The 15,123-nt window shown below is 49.2% G+C and overlaps 1 protein-coding gene across 1 annotated transcript; it reads right to left on the bottom strand.

Moving 5' to 3' along the window:
* Positions 1 to 23: 23 nt before the first annotated feature.
* GPR157 (G protein-coupled receptor 157) lies at positions 24 to 13,622 on the bottom strand. Its single transcript, XM_055800246.1, has 5 exons — positions 13,176 to 13,622; positions 6,699 to 6,912; positions 4,087 to 4,281; positions 3,295 to 3,571; positions 24 to 881 (listed from the first exon to the last, which is right to left on the bottom strand). Exons 1-4 carry the CDS (start codon positions 13,550 to 13,552, stop codon positions 3,350 to 3,352), a joined length of 1,008 nt encoding a protein of 335 aa, XP_055656221.1. The 5' UTR covers positions 13,553 to 13,622; the 3' UTR covers positions 24 to 881; positions 3,295 to 3,349.
* Between the last annotated feature and the right edge of the window lie 1,501 nt (positions 13,623 to 15,123).

Here is a 15,123-nt window from a genome sequence, read left to right as displayed (position 1 = left end):
TCACAACATGCTTAAACATCATCTTGGTAAAGAAAAAAACCTTTATTTTGTACAAGCTGGAGAAAATACTTAAAAACCAAGCAAGTGAGGAGCTGTAAATAAGGTAAAACACCATCTTCAAATAGCAAACAAAACCCCATCCCCTCCCCAGCTCTGATATAACATTCCCAAGGCAAGAACAAACCGTACGCAGCCTGTGCTTCAGCAGAGGACATCTGGAGTTCACAGCACATGCTGGGAACCATCCTGCTGCTGGTGAGAGCTGTCCTTGCTGGAGGCTGGGGTGGTACACCTAGATCTCCCTGAGCACCAAGGCAGTCTGCAGAGTTCACGTTTCCTCAGGAGGCAACCACCATGCTGCCACCACAAACCCTGACGATGATGACCCCTAACGATCAAAGAGGGGTAATAAATCATCAAGAGGAACCATCCACCACCACTACAAAACAAACATATTTGCACACTGTTGTCCACATTCAAGTGAAGAACAGGAGCCAGTATGGAACCCCCTTGAAGATCTCACACACTAGGACTGAAATCCATGCCCCGGATAGTCCTACTCAGCATCTACTCAGCTTTTCCCGTCACCACAGTATTTGTTCATCCCAGAACTCACAACACATTTGCCTTGTCAGACAGAAAAGCAAAACCCCAAATAATTTTTAAAATGTATAATGGAGGGTGAGGGTAGGGAAGGAAGAAAACCAGGAAGTTGGAGTACAGCCAAACAGTATCTTCCAGAGGATCCTGAGCAAAGTTCAAGACTTAAGCAGCTGATATCTGAACGCCAAGGAGCAACAGGACCTGTTCAGTTTGCTCAGCCGCTCCAGCGATGCTTTTCCCCAGGCTTTAGCTCCCTCTGTGGGACTCTGAGACAATCCCTGCTCAAAAAGAAGCACAGTTAGAATCCAGGACTGCACCATTTTCCTGCGCACAGGTTTGCCCTGAGCCGGGACAACAGGCTTGCTGCAGCCCAAGCCGCAGGGACACCACCTTGCAGCAGCTGAAAACAGGTACGATGGACCCGTTCCTAAAGTACAGCCACATACCCCAACCTCAGCCACCTTCAGAAACACTGGAGTCTGAACTCCTTCCTGCCAGGCAGGACTGCAGAATTTTGAGTCATCTTCACAGACAGCTGAGGCTGCAGGGAGAACTGCACTGCAGCACCAGCCCTGCACTTGCACATCATGCCAGAGACCTGCCAGGAGCAGCGAGGCATTTCTGCACACCGCCCCCCCTATTATCCCACTTCTGTTAATATTTAGGCTGCAATCAACTTCAGCGTTAGGAACTACAGACACCTCTAAGAGGTTCTATCGGCTGTTTTTCCTTCTCTGTCCTTGCCGACACGAAGATGGCCAGAGACTTTCCACTTGTATCAGCACAGGTGCTAATGCCAGTAGCCGGCCTTTACAAACCAGCATGCTTCCCTGAACCCCTGGGAGCTGGAAATGTAATTCTGCTGAGCTGCATGTTCCTCCAAAAGCATTTCTCAGAGCTCTGTTATGGAAAAAAGCGAACTGGGAACGACGAATCCCTTTTGATTAGTTTTTTGTGGGTGGGGTGAGGTGTTTGTGTTCGTGGTATTTTGTTTCGTTTTCCCTTAAGCCAAGTTGGTGACAATTTTACTTCCTTTCTTCAGGGCTGGCTCCAAAAAACTGAACACAGCACAATTCTGTCTCATTACATTCAAGATTTACTGTCCTGCCTTTCTGCAAAATACAGCTCCTTCTCCCAAGCCATGGGGGATTAACATGAAGTTGAGCTACAAAAGCTGCTACTTGGCTTTTTAAAACTTCTAAAAATCTTTTTGAAAGGAGGAAAACCCTCTTGAAGTCATCTATGCCAGAGATAAGATGCTTGCTTCTACCCTTGAAAGACTCTAGGGATGCTAGAGAGTTGAGCCCCTCTACAGCCCCATGAAACGGGCTGATGAGCTCTTTGACTCCACCTTCCCATATTTACACAGCCTGCGTACAAGGGGACTTAAATTACATTAATAAAGTTAATGACAAGTCTTCAATAGAGGAAATAACAGGACTTGCCTCTGCCTACAGTCCCATGAGATCGTTTAATTGTTCTGCATGCTGTTAAAATAAAATTAAACTAATAAGAACAGCTTTTGAACAGCCGAGTGCCTTGGAGCAGTGGGAGCCTGACATCTGCCCTCTCTCCCCATGGAATTCAGGAGGCTCCTCTTCTTTTTGCAAAAACAATTGTTTCAATTATACAAATTGAAAAGAATTATCAATTGATTAAAAAAAAAATCCTGTTTTTTCAGGCTTTGTTGTTTGGGAGGAAAAGAAACAGATGTATGTGAGAGAGGTCTGCTCAGAGAGACCTACCAAACCCAACACACTGCTTTCTTTTCAGGATGCTCAGCCCTCACGGTACCCCACGACCCAGGCAGGCTGGCTGCCTTTCAGACTCAGCCCTTTCTACTGAGTGTGACCTGCAGGGTAAGTGCTTCCATGGAGGGTGGGAGAGACACAAGTACACAGGGCTTCATACTCTTTCCAAAGAGACTGCAGTTCCCAGCACATCACATTTTTTACCTAAGCAGTCAGGACAGCTGACCTGTTTTTACCTCCTTCAGCTGCGCTCTGCTACTGAAGAGCATGCTACCAATGTCTGCTTCACAGACAGAAACCCCCCCAGCACCCCAGCCCCAAGTGCTCTCACATGGATTATCTGACACCCCTGCGTGTCCTGTGGCTGTCAGTCGTGAGGTGAAGCGCGAGGCAACAAAATGCCAACACAACTTGACCAAAGCTAGGACATCAGTGTTCAGTCTTGTACCTAAGATGATGAAGAACTTCTGACAATTTCTATGTCAGCTTGGATGAATCACCCACCGATTTCTTTCTAGGATGATCAGGGATAATGCAGCAGGGATTGCATTACCTTATGAGGAATACTTGGGGCACTAAAAACATCCGAACCGCGCAGCCCTGAAGAAATGTATGCGTGCGTGGTATTTCATATTAGAAGGAGCCGCTAATTCCTCTTGTTCAGTTTTCACTGGTGCTCTGTCCTTGCGGCCAGGCAGCACTGAAGTCTATTTCCCCATTTTACAGGCTCGAGTAACAGACACTACCCCAGCTCACAGGGAAGGGGAGTGGATCGGTTCTGTAAGTGGTTTCACCCCAAAGGAACATGATGTGGAGCTGCTGTAGAGTCAGACAGGGAACCTTCTCAGCAGCAGCACAAACCTACCTCTCTGTCAAACACGTATTCCCCACCCCTCATATCACGAGGCTGCACACAGGCAGGGCAGAAGGAAAGACTCACGCTAGGTTTTTACCGAGGAAGAAGAAATCAACACTGCAATGTAGGCAGCCCAGGCTCAGGTGCTGGAAAGCAGGGGTTTCGTCCGCTCAGGGTCCAGCACGTCCTTGTTCTTGTGGGGTTCTGGGCACTGCCAGGAGCTGTTTGATCTTTGCAAAGGCCAATCCAACTCATCGCAGTGGCAACAACAAATGGAGGAAAACAGCCGAGTCTGGACCACCCGTGTACAGAGGACAAACATGATACAGTTGGCACCTCCTTGGAACGTGTTACCAATTCCCTGCAAGGGCAAGAAAGGAGTTAACCAGTGCCGTTCCTACGGGCACCCCCAAGAGAAGAGCAAACGTCCTGTCAGACTGGCTATAGCACTGCCCAACTGACAGTCGGCAACTTCCACCTAAATGAGAAAAACAGATTCAGAAAAATCAACGCAAAGCCGGCCAGGTGGTGCTGTCGGCGGCCGTTTCCACAGCCTGGCCAGGGGAGGAGCCGGCCGAGCCCTGCTGACGGACAGACACACAACATTCCTGGTCTAAGCCTGCTTTTCCTGCAAGCAGCCAGCATTGCCAGACTCTCCCATTGCAGCCACGCTCTGCAGCCACCAGATGCTGCCGGAGCAGCTGGTGCTGAGCATCCCGGATAGCGCTGGCCAGCAAGGAGCACGCGTTCTTGCAACACACACGTTGTTTTACCGGTACACTCTGCATCCTGCCACAAAAGAGTGATATTAAGAGCCACAAAGCCTTATCTCCCTCCCAGATCCTCCTCCTAATGGATTTCCTGGCAAATACTTACGTGCAGGACAACCAGGACTGAATTTTGCACTGCAGGGGAGTTACAGAGGGTCAGAATGAATCGCACAGTGCTCCAGATGCGGAGGATGATAAAGATCACAGGGATGAGAATCAACTTCTTATCTGCTATGGAAGTCCGGGGCTGAAATGCAGGTGCTCTTGAGAGAATCGGGCGATACTCTGAGAGAGCTGCGTGCTTCCATGGAGGGTGGGAGAGACACAAAAACATGAACAAAAAGCTACACACATTGGACATTTAGCTCCATGGGGTTCTTTCCAAAGCAAACTAAATTTTTGCATCTGGAGGGAAGTTAAGAGGGACACAGCTCTGAGCACTCATCTTCAGCCACATTCAGGCCTTGCTAATGCAAACATTCCTGCTGAAGCCAGGGAGCGGCAAATAAAGGATATCCGGCCCTTATCAGAGCCTAACCAGGTCATAACAAGATAAAAAAAAAAACCGTGGTGCTCCATAAAATAGGTTTGCTGGGCCAGTGGCCTAGCCCCATTGCTGTTGGCTTTACCACTTTGTAAAAACACGGCTAAGAGTTTGGCCTTGGGAACGCCTCTGATTGACAGAGAGAAACACACACACACACAGAGGGAGAAGACTAGCTCATCCTTCTCAAACTATTCAAGCTTTTGGCCTCCACCACAGCCAGCAAGTTCCACAAGGCATTTATGCCCATGTGAACCAGTCCTTCAGTACGTTTGTACAGAACCTGCTGCCCAATTTCTGACCATGTACTGTCAGCAATGGGCTTCCATAGATTAGGACAAGCCAGCAAACCTCTCTATACCAGCACACGTAGACAAAACCCAGGGATGTGTGCCCTGGCTCAGGTGGTTGGAGGCGTAAGGTCTATGAGACCTTCCTACGGTAGAAGCTACTGGAGGCACTCAGATTCCTGGGTGGGGAGAGCAGGTCAGCACAGCACACGGAGCAGCTGCTGGGACACACGATGCTGACTACCAGGGTGTTAACATGGGTGAAGAGACTGAAACCCAGGATAGCCAACCTGCAGAAAACTATTCCTCCCATCATCAAGGCTACAGAGCACACACAGCTTTGATGCACAGTATTCTCCTTTAGTCCAGTGCTCCCAGCCCTGGCACCTTACCTCCTCTAGAACAGAGCTGTATGACAACATTGCACGCTGGCCCAAGCCAAACCCCGCTGAGGGCTTTCAGTGCAGCTGCCTACCTGCTTCCATGCAGTCTTTTCCATTCGGAAAGCCCCTAGTACACACGCCACGTGTGTCCCCCATAACAGCTATTTCCATAATTTCTCCTGCCTCTCAGACTGTGCAGAAGCCACGACTGCAAAGCCCACTTCAGCCATTAACACAGCCCAAATGCAGCCCTGGTTGCCTGCTGCTCTTCCTTGAAAGTGGGAGACCGCCCAACAGTAAAGAGGCTTAGTAAGCTGGCTACCAGACTTGGGAAAATCCCTGGTGATGAAAACAGAGATGCTCCAGTCCAGATAGCCCTGTGCGCTGCTGGAGCAGCAGTCTGAGTCACTGTCTGAGTGATGAGTGCCTGCCCTCAGCACTGCTCCTCTAAGGGTCTGGGCAGGGAGTGGGGAAGGGAGAGTGCAGTGCCCAAGAATCCCTGGCAGAGGGAGAGGGTGGGAGCCTGGCCGGGCAGGGGGTCAGGTTGCCCAGCAGTCACACTGCTATCTTTGACAGCTGCTGGAACACAGCGTCCTGTCCGATTCGTGTCAGGTGATGGTGACAGGCACTAGACCAGCAAGTCCTGCCCAGCTCCCCCTTTCCCAGGACTATTAGGACTGATTAAGACTAGGTTGTTCTTCCAACTGTCTGCAGGATCCTGCCCCAACCAGATTTGTGTTTACCACTAACTACAACTGCCATAGCTGCACCACAGCAAGCACATTTGCAGTGGCAGCATTCTCCAGAAGGACATCTGTTCAGATGTAGGTCTTTTCCCCCCTAATACAACTTAAGAGAAAAAAAGGAATCTCTGGAGGTAGTTCCTCCTGTCACTCTCAATCGATATTTCTTTATTACACAAATGTGTTCCAAATGCTGGATTCTTTGTCTTCACAAGGAACAGCAAGAAGCAAATAAGCCTCTAAATTCTGAAACCCTCCTGGGACAGGGTGTCTTCCTCTACTGTGTGTGTGCAGGGTGTCTAATGCTATATAGTGCCCAAACTCCCAAATGAGGCTTTATACTGCTAATACAAAACAGGTATTCATAAACACAAGCTATCATTAGAGGTAAGTCCAGACACCAATCTCACACTTGGTACAAGTGCAACTCTGTGGACGACTGATTAAAGCCGGATTTTGTCCTTCACATCCCGTTTCAATTCTTACTGTAAGGATTTACATTTCATTCATATACATTCCATAACCCCCTAAGTTTTCAGAAGGCTTTTACATTCTTCTTGTGCTAAGTCACTGTGTAATCATGTTGCAGGGTGCTCGATCAGGTGTACTGCTTCTGTCAGTGGTGGGTGCATTTTGGCAGTATATGAAGCAATTGCTGCCTGTGTAGCTGCTAAATATGCAGCAAAATCTTCAGAGCATGGGAGGATAAAAATCACATAGCAAGTCTGCAACTAAGTTGAAAGCAGCAAAATACTCACCGCTCTATTAATGTGCTTCTTGATGAGAATGTAGAGCACTGGCAAAGTCACATAGGCCAGTATCTCCCAAACTTTCCCCGTCAACAACATCCACAAGAGACGATCCTCTGCATCCAAGTTGACCCAACACCACCCCACAGAAACATTCGAGGCATCATAGCCGATCTTCTTCAGAGCAACAGCCGCCACCGTAATGCCAAAGGGAACTCCCCAGCTGAGGAAAGAACGTGAAGAGCAGGGTTAAGCCTCAGGGTTAAGGACTCAGTTTAGTCCCTCCAGCCTCTGGGAGAATGGGTGACAGGCCAAGGGATTCTTCATCAGACAGGGTGCCAATACTTATTCCCAAACATCAACAGTCCTGCATCAGGCTGAAGGGAAGCGACTGGCATACAGGTATTGGACTGCGTGTGAACATGGACTGTAAATCCACTCCCTAAGGACCTACCCGAGGAACCTGGATCCCCAGTCCTGAAGGACAGATACATAGTGATGTGCTACACTTCAAAGTGGAACCTGGCCTGCACAGCAAGCACCTAGGGTCCAGCAGGGTGAACGGGAGACATCCCACCAGCTCCCCTTCTCCCGCTCTCTCCTGGATACAAGGTGAAGTCAAGGATGGGACAAGGCCAGAGCACTGAACAACGTGACTCTGCTGTAGGACCCAGCCATTCAGGAGCAAGCTGGCCGATCAGAGCTTTCACAACACAAGCACCCAAATCCCACATTCTGATTCTTAAGTGACACTTGGCACATAGAGGACCAGCACACAAAGAAATCCGTACTTTTATTCCATCAGTTGTTGTGTGTGTTTGTTCGTTATGTTTTTAAGTGGAGGTGTAGCAAAAGGATAATTTCTGAAGGACAATGGGCATATTTCTTCCCAACGAAAAGCACTGGCAGTACCAGCAAAAAGCTAAGAAAGGAAAGAGGAGCCATATTCATGTAATTTGAAGCTGTGTTTTGACTTTGGCTTCCCTCTTTTGCCTATTTGCAAAGGCAAATACAGGAAAGCATTTAGAAGAAAAAATAACTGTGGTGACACACATGAGTTAAGTCACTCAACAGCTTGGGCTGCCCACAAAACACCATGAGGAAGAACTGAAAAATTCCATGAGCCCAAACGTAAAAGTGCTCGGCGCCTTCCTGGGTGCTGTTAATACCCAGGACTTTACAGGCCTGCCCCAGCCCATGACGCACAACTCACAAGTTACTCCACAACTGAAACAGTGCCCTGCCTTCAGCTGAATGCATCACTTGCCCTTCCCATATTCACCCTCAGAGAAAGGTTCTGCAGAGCCTTAACAGGGACAAGGGACACTCCAATGAATGACACAAATGCTTCAGAGAGTGCTCAGACTGAGCTTCCAGCATAGCCCTCCTGGTCTCTCCAGACTCAAAGAAAACAAAGCCATTACTGTATTGCTTTCATTACCTTCCTGGCTCACACTCTTATTTCACTGACAGCCTGTGGCAGCTGCAGAGAGCGTGAAAAGGATCTTCCTCCTAAAATCAGTTTCACGTGCACCAGAGTATGTAGGCAGCCAGCAGTTGTCTAGATCAGATTATCTGAAATTCCACAGCCCAGCTGAAAAATCACGAGATAATCCCACAACATTAGATTTCAAAAATACCCCATTTCCTACTCTTAAATAATGCCTGTTCACAAAACAAACCAAATGTAAATACAGCGCTGTAAAAATCTCAAGAGTCAATCTTGTAGCATGTTTAGAACATTTTGTTTCAATGTTCAGTTCGGAACAGCCAGTGCTAATCCAAGACAACGTTGTAATTTAAGGACAGTTATGCTGCGGGAAGTCCTCCCCATGCTGTTACCAGAGCAGGCTTTCTAAAAACATTCCAAACAGCACCACCACGAAAGCTTCCACACAACTCAGGACTGATTTTGGTAAAAGCCTGAAAACAAGGATTACAGATGCAAAGACGTCCAAATTTCAGTACACTTGGAAGAACTGACCACTAAGGTAAAGAATTCAAGAGAACTGGCACTTACTTAAAGAAAATATGTTAAGGGCACACAAGCACCAAGAAAAAGGAAGCATATTAAGAAACTAATTTGCCTAAATAATGATCTCCATGGTGACCTGAAACTAAAAGAGAACTATATGAGAAGATAAAACCAGGTCAAATTACTATGCATGGATATAAGAGAGAGCAGCGTTAAGTACATACCGGCAACTAAGTGAGGCCGCAGTAGGGAATAACAGACTGCTAGGCAAGGGACTTCAAATCTTCAAGCATCTAAGTAGTAAAAGGAAAAATGTGGAATAAAACTGCCACACATTAAAGCAGTTAATTTTCACTGACAGTGTACTGGGATGAGATGGCTAGTACAACTAACACCAAGGATAAAGGATTACAAGCTCAAAGGGAAGTTACAAAGTATCTAGAAAGCAATCAGACATCTCAGAGAACTTCTTCAGCTCCATTTTAGAAAATTGGAAAGGAGAACTGAGACCAGTGACGTGATCATTCTTAAGAACCCCTAAATGACAGATTCCCAAGGACGGGAAGATATTAATGCTTTATACACATCTAGAAGAATGGAGGAACAAAAGAATCAGAATACTATACACCCAAGGCATATGTGAAGACCGGAACAAAAAGGATCCAAGATAACACAGAGGAGCCCCAAAGACAGCGCAGTTATGTAGGCTGGGCCGCTCAAAAGCACGTGTGCATCTAAACGCACTAAATGCAAACTGTGGGAGAGAAGGGAAAGACAACCACTTGTATCCCTGTAAAAAGGCTGGCAGCCCCACCTCTAAGGCAGACACAACGGTATCTAATCTCTGTATACTTCCCTAATACAGGCCCTAGCAACCTATTAACAAAGACACATGCAACCCAGCATATTTTTCCACATTAACACCAACACTGCCTTTATACAAGGTAAGATGGGGACCCTGAAAACTGCAGCAGCGTACAACTCAAGTTGTATGGGTTTTCTTGTCCTCAGTATGCCTGGGTCAGATTGCTTAATACCACACTTTGATCTACGCAGCACAGCTGCCTCCCCTGCCAGAGGGCAGATTTGCTGTCACCTGCCTGCACAGGTTAGGCAACAAACCGTCCTCCCAGCAAGCCTACAGGCAACTCCTTCTGGGGACAGGAATTTTTACTCTGTAAAGAGAGACAAATCGGTCTTCTGGATATACCAGCCAATTTCAGGAAAGAGCTTTAGCACACATTGTAAGCAGAACTCCAGACCAAGTCTGTTGCTATTTAATTTCTGCTCCCCCCGCAATATCAAGCAGTTCGCAGTACCCAACTACCTGGAACCAAGCAGAGACTCCTCCCAGAGAAGCCTGCAAGAGCCACACTTCGGTTGGCCTGACCTAAAAGCTTTTATAAACTAAATGATAAAGCCACAGCAAATTTCAAAAGATCCTGCACCTTACAGGCAACATGGAGCGACTTCAGTCCGGTTCTGCAGTGGAGCACCGGCACTGTCACAGTCAGCCGCGAGGACCCAGGTGTACAACACAGTAGTACCTGAAAGGATCCCCAAGTTCTCTGTGGACATGCATGGTTATAAACGTCTATTTAAGTGCACACAGATCTATTTTACTTATATATATGTATATACACACACACACACAAGTAAGCATATATATGCTTCTAACCATCTGCATAGCCTGATCACGAAATGCAAATACTTCAGAGGCTGACAGAAATTGCTATCAAAAGCAAATAAAGAAACAATCCCAAGGTGGGTTCTGGTCCATTCCTCACCCTGAGTTTGGATCAGCTACTCTCACAGCAAAGATTACATTACCCAGTTAAGTGATACTTGATATTTGGATATCCAGAACAAGTGAGGTAGCCAGGAAATTTACACTCCGGATGCTAAAACTTACACCTTACGACTACAGAAATATTTTTAAAGCTAATAGCAAGCCTGTTTTCAAAGCTCATCCGAGTTCAACAAGTAAAACCAAAGCAGAGCCTATAGTTCTCTAATTTACCAGTAGAATAGGTGGATGTGTTACCACATCAAGGATTCCAATAAGGAACAAACCTGTTTGACAGGTTTGATCCAGTGTGCCATCCTAATTTCCCTAAAAAGAAAATTTCAGGTGCTGACTTCCAACATATATTTAGTCAGCTCCACTCAGCTAAAGAACAAACAGTCTCTGGTTATACTCAACATTAAAAAAGTATTCATCTTCACAAACACTTGCCCCCTATGAGTAACTGCTTGTGAAGAACAGAAAACATGCAATGACAAAACTCCATCCCGCCTTGAATCCCTTCCAGAAGGGTGTCTCAGAATGGCTCTTCACACAACGATCACTGAATGACTGCATTAGCAACCTATGAAGCAAGGAGGGTGGGGAAAAAAATCCCAGTTGCTTGCCTAGACAAAAATACTGGAAACTTATCTTTATAGCCATAAAACATCACCTGCTTTTTTCAACCTTTTCTTTTTTCCCCAGACAGGTTTCCCTCACCTACCTTCTGCAATTAATGTATGCGCTAGTATCTTTTCTTATCAGTTGCAACAGTTCTCATCTGCATGGTACCAAAAGATTTTTTAGCTAACAGCACCAGAGAGTGCCAGGTAGCACTTTGAAGCACTGGGAAGTGTCAGAGGAAGCCATCTCCAAGCATTATGTCCAGAATTTGATTATATGACTGAGTTCTCAAGTAATGATAGGAGTGCAGGTAAGGAAAGGAAGGTATGTCACAAGGGGATGGGAAGAGAACAAGTTCTCACTTGTTTTCTCTGGCTTTTCATACAGATCATAAAGCAGAAAGAAGCTTTAAACACTGGCTGTGCACAGAAGCGTGGGAGCCATTTACAAAGCAGAACCTGGCAATAGGTCTTCAGTGACAGCTCTCTATATTGCCCTTTGAAAAGAGCAAGTGGAGCTGATCAATACCAAGAAGATGGCATTTTATTTTTACTGCAAATACCTGAAAATAAACCTAGCAAATCTACGCAGAGGAAGTTCAGTTTGAACACTGCTTTCCTCTCTGTTGCAGGGTTAGAGCAATCTTTCAGGATTTTTACAGTTTCAAAGAGAGCGCACAGGTTGCGGCCAACATTATTCCAGTGAATCTGCCCGTTTCCAAATAGCTAAGAAGCACTAAACCAGATGGAGAAGTTAAAAGTACAGACAAAGGGCACACGACAAGTGATGAGCAGACAGGAAAACTACAAATAGGCCAGATGTGCATCAACTCTTGGATGTAGACCAACATAGCCAGCATGCCCATAAAGAAGTCAGACTCCTTTTTTCTGTGCCTTTAGCAACATATGGCTCTTGACTGGCACTCCACCCTCTCCATAATGCTTATAGCCCTGCTCCATTCACTTGAAATGAAATAACCTAATAAACTCCACTGTCTCGCTGTATCCTGTTTCAACCTCACCAACAACAGCCTGATGTACCCCGATGCATGCGCAGTCACTTCTGGCCTCCTCACATGCAGACCGTGCTGTCAAGCAACCATCAGAACAGGTAGGGCAGGAATCCAAGTCGCTCCTTAATTCACACCCCACCTCAGCGTCTTTCTCCTGCCCACCTACACCTGGACTTGACTCTAATTCAATCACCTCCCAGGTGATGCTGATAGAAAATAAAAGGTGACAAATACTTGATAAAGAAAAAGAAAATCCAGTACTTTCCCTGATGTTTTGGGTTTTTCTTTCCCCTAAAGCAAGTCATTCCTCTTATGATTTCTTGCAAAAGCTTGGCAGCACAGAGGACTAAAGCATCACTGTTTTGCTTAGTGTGGAGGTAGCACATGATTCCACAAGCTCAAACAGCATAATGAAAGCTTTCACCGAACATGACATGGAAAATCAGCTCACTAAGTAGCAGAAACTGAGACCTAAAGCTACACTGTGGTCTGTTTTGTCTTGGTTTCAATCGAACATGCCAAAACAACCTTCAGAATCCTTTCCAGCAGCCTCCTCACTTGTAGGCTCCATTCTCCTATGAACACTGAATCACAGCAACCCGCCTGGGGGGAGGGGAAGGATCTGGAGACCAGGCTGACAGTGGGAAGTCGGGGACCCACAGAAACAGGTCCCCAACACAGGAGATTTGGCAGCAGCAGACAGGTCTTGCAAACCCAAGTTTCGTGGTATTATTTCTAGGACATCAGAGCAGATTGTGGAGGGAAAGCGGAAACCAGGATTTTTGGGGTCCTTATCCCTTGCCAGCGATTTTTTTCATGTGACCTTAAGCAAAAGGTTTTTAAGTTTTCCACATCTCTGTTTCTTTGCTTGGGAGGGGAGGGGGAAAAGTAAGCAGGGCTGGTTGGTTAAAAGACGGCACAATCCCTGTTTGAAAGGAACTTGAGGACGCGCTACCCTTAAGGCAAGCGCGGGTGACCGAAGCGCCCACCCGAGCGTGCAGCACGCAGCAGTGGTGGCTCCTGGCCGCGGGGTGGCTGCCTGTGGGGTCCACACCTCGGGTCCTCCCAGGAACAGCTGACAGCACCCACCTCACGACATGGAAGCAGCAGAGCAAGCCTGTGCCCGTAGGCGAGCCCCTCACGATGGTGACATAGAGGTAAAGGGCGATGGCCATGGTCCAGAAGAAGGAGCTGGTGTTGGAGAAGGTGGACAGGGCACCCTGCAGCACGCAATCCCACGAGGTCCTGTCAAAGTCCTGCAGCACCCCGTAAAAGTACGAGAGGGCCGAGAGGAGGTCTGCCAGCGACAAGTAGAGCAGGAGCTGCCGGGGGCGGGTCCGCAGCTCCGGCCACAGGGCATGGGTGCAAACCAGCAGGCTGGAGCCCAGGAAGGAAAGCACGCAGGAGACCAGCACGACGGCCCGCTCCGAGGCGTACAGCTCCGTGGGGGGCAGCGGCGCGGACATGCCGGGGGCGCGCAGGGAGCGGCACCGGCAGCAGCGCGGCGGCGGGCGGGCGGGAGCCCCCAGCGGCGGCGGGGCGGGGCCAGGCACGCCTGGAGGGGCGGGGAGGGGAGAGGCGGGGCGGGGAGAGGCGGGGCGGGGCCAGGCACGCCTGGAGGGGCGGGGAGGGGAGAGGCGGGGCGGGGAGAGGCGGGGCGGGGCCAGGCACGCCTGGAGGGGCGGGGAGGGGAGAGGCGGGGCGGGGAGAGGCGGGGCGGGGCCAGGCACGCCTGGAGGGGCGGGGAGGGGAGAGGCGGGGCGGGGAGGGGAGAGGCGGGGGCGGGGAGGGGAGAGGCGGGGCGGGGAGGGGAGAGGCGGGGCGGGGCCAGGCACGCCTGGAGGGGCGGGGAGGGGAGAGGCGAGGCGAGGCGGGGAGGGGCGAGGCGGGGAGGGGCCAGGCACGCCTGGAGGGGCGGGGCTGGGCGGGCGGGCCGGTCCCGCTCTCTCCACCACCGGCCTGGGGCGATCCCTGCAGCTGGCCGGGCTTGTAACCGCTCCGGCCAGGGCACTTCGGAGACAACCGGCTGCGTGTCCCGGCGCCCAGAAACCACCTTTTCTCTGTAAATACATATACATCTGAAAAAAACCAACAACCACAGAAAAAACCCCAAACGACCCAAACCCGCCGCGCCTGCCAGCGCAATGGGACAGAAGGAACCGGTCCGGAAATAAACGCCTTCTGGGCTGTAAACTATCGCCTCCTGAAAGCCACACCGGCCACGGTTCCCCCCGCGCCCGCCCGGCAGCACCGCGGGCCCCGTCCTCGCGCAGCCGGGCCAGCAGAGACGACGGCGCGTGCCCCCGCACCGCACAGCCGTTACGTTTCTGCGGGTAAGAAGGTGCCTCCCCCGCCCCCCGGGAACGTGCACGCTGAGGCGCGTCCCTGCCCGCCGCTCCCGGCCCCGCAGAGCCCCCCGCCCCGCGGCCGGCGGAGCCACCGCCCGGTTGCCACTGGAGGCTGGTGGTGGTCCGGGCTCCCGTCCGCTCAAACGGTTTAACCGTTCCCGAGCCACGAAGGATCCCCGCTGAACTCCGTGTTTGACGAGGTCTGTTCTGACCCGCAGAGCCATCTGCCTTACCCCCTGTCCAAGCTTCCCTCAGCACCCTGAAGCCATCTGACATACCCCAGAAAACACATCTGACAATTACCTTAAAAACCCCACAAATTATTCAGTGTTTGCATATTACTTTTGGCCATGGTGGCCTTTCAGTTTCACATTCCCATCTTCCAAACGGAGGAGGGGTTCCTCAACATTTCAAATTACTTCTTTTGACTCGTCTTGTATTTAGAACACACCATTTTACAACTAAGTTCTTCTAGATAAGGAGTATTTAACTGAAGTCTATTTTGGCACTATTGCCACTTAACTGGAAAGAAAAACAAATCACACTTTTTAAAAAGTAAACCTGCATACCCCTCAGATGCATGAGGGCCAGGACTGCTTACACGGGGTTTTTTTAAGAGCAGGTTCCCATTTTTCTGCTGCAGCAAATTCTTCTTCCACTACTCTGCTGCACAGCTGTATTCAAAACCT

This window comes from Falco peregrinus, chromosome 3 (assembly GCF_023634155.1).
Source record: "Falco peregrinus isolate bFalPer1 chromosome 3, bFalPer1.pri, whole genome shotgun sequence".
In the NCBI taxonomy this organism is placed as follows: domain Eukaryota; kingdom Metazoa; phylum Chordata; class Aves; order Falconiformes; family Falconidae; genus Falco; species Falco peregrinus.
Note: the sequence above shows the minus strand (reverse complement) of the source record. Positions and strands in the feature narration are given on the sequence as shown.

Coding starts and splice junctions, on each gene's coding strand:
- GPR157 (XM_055800246.1), bottom strand. CDS start 13,552: ATGTCCGCGCCGCTGCCCCCCACGGAGCTGTACGCCTCGGAGCGGGCC. Junction 6,913..13,175: donor TGCTGCTTCCATGTCGTGAG/GTGGGTGCTGTC, acceptor TTCTTTCCTCAG/CTGGGGAGTTCCCTTTGGCA. Junction 4,282..6,698: donor AGAAGCACATTAATAGAGCG/GTGAGTATTTTG, acceptor CCTCCATGGAAG/CACGCAGCTCTCTCAGAGTA.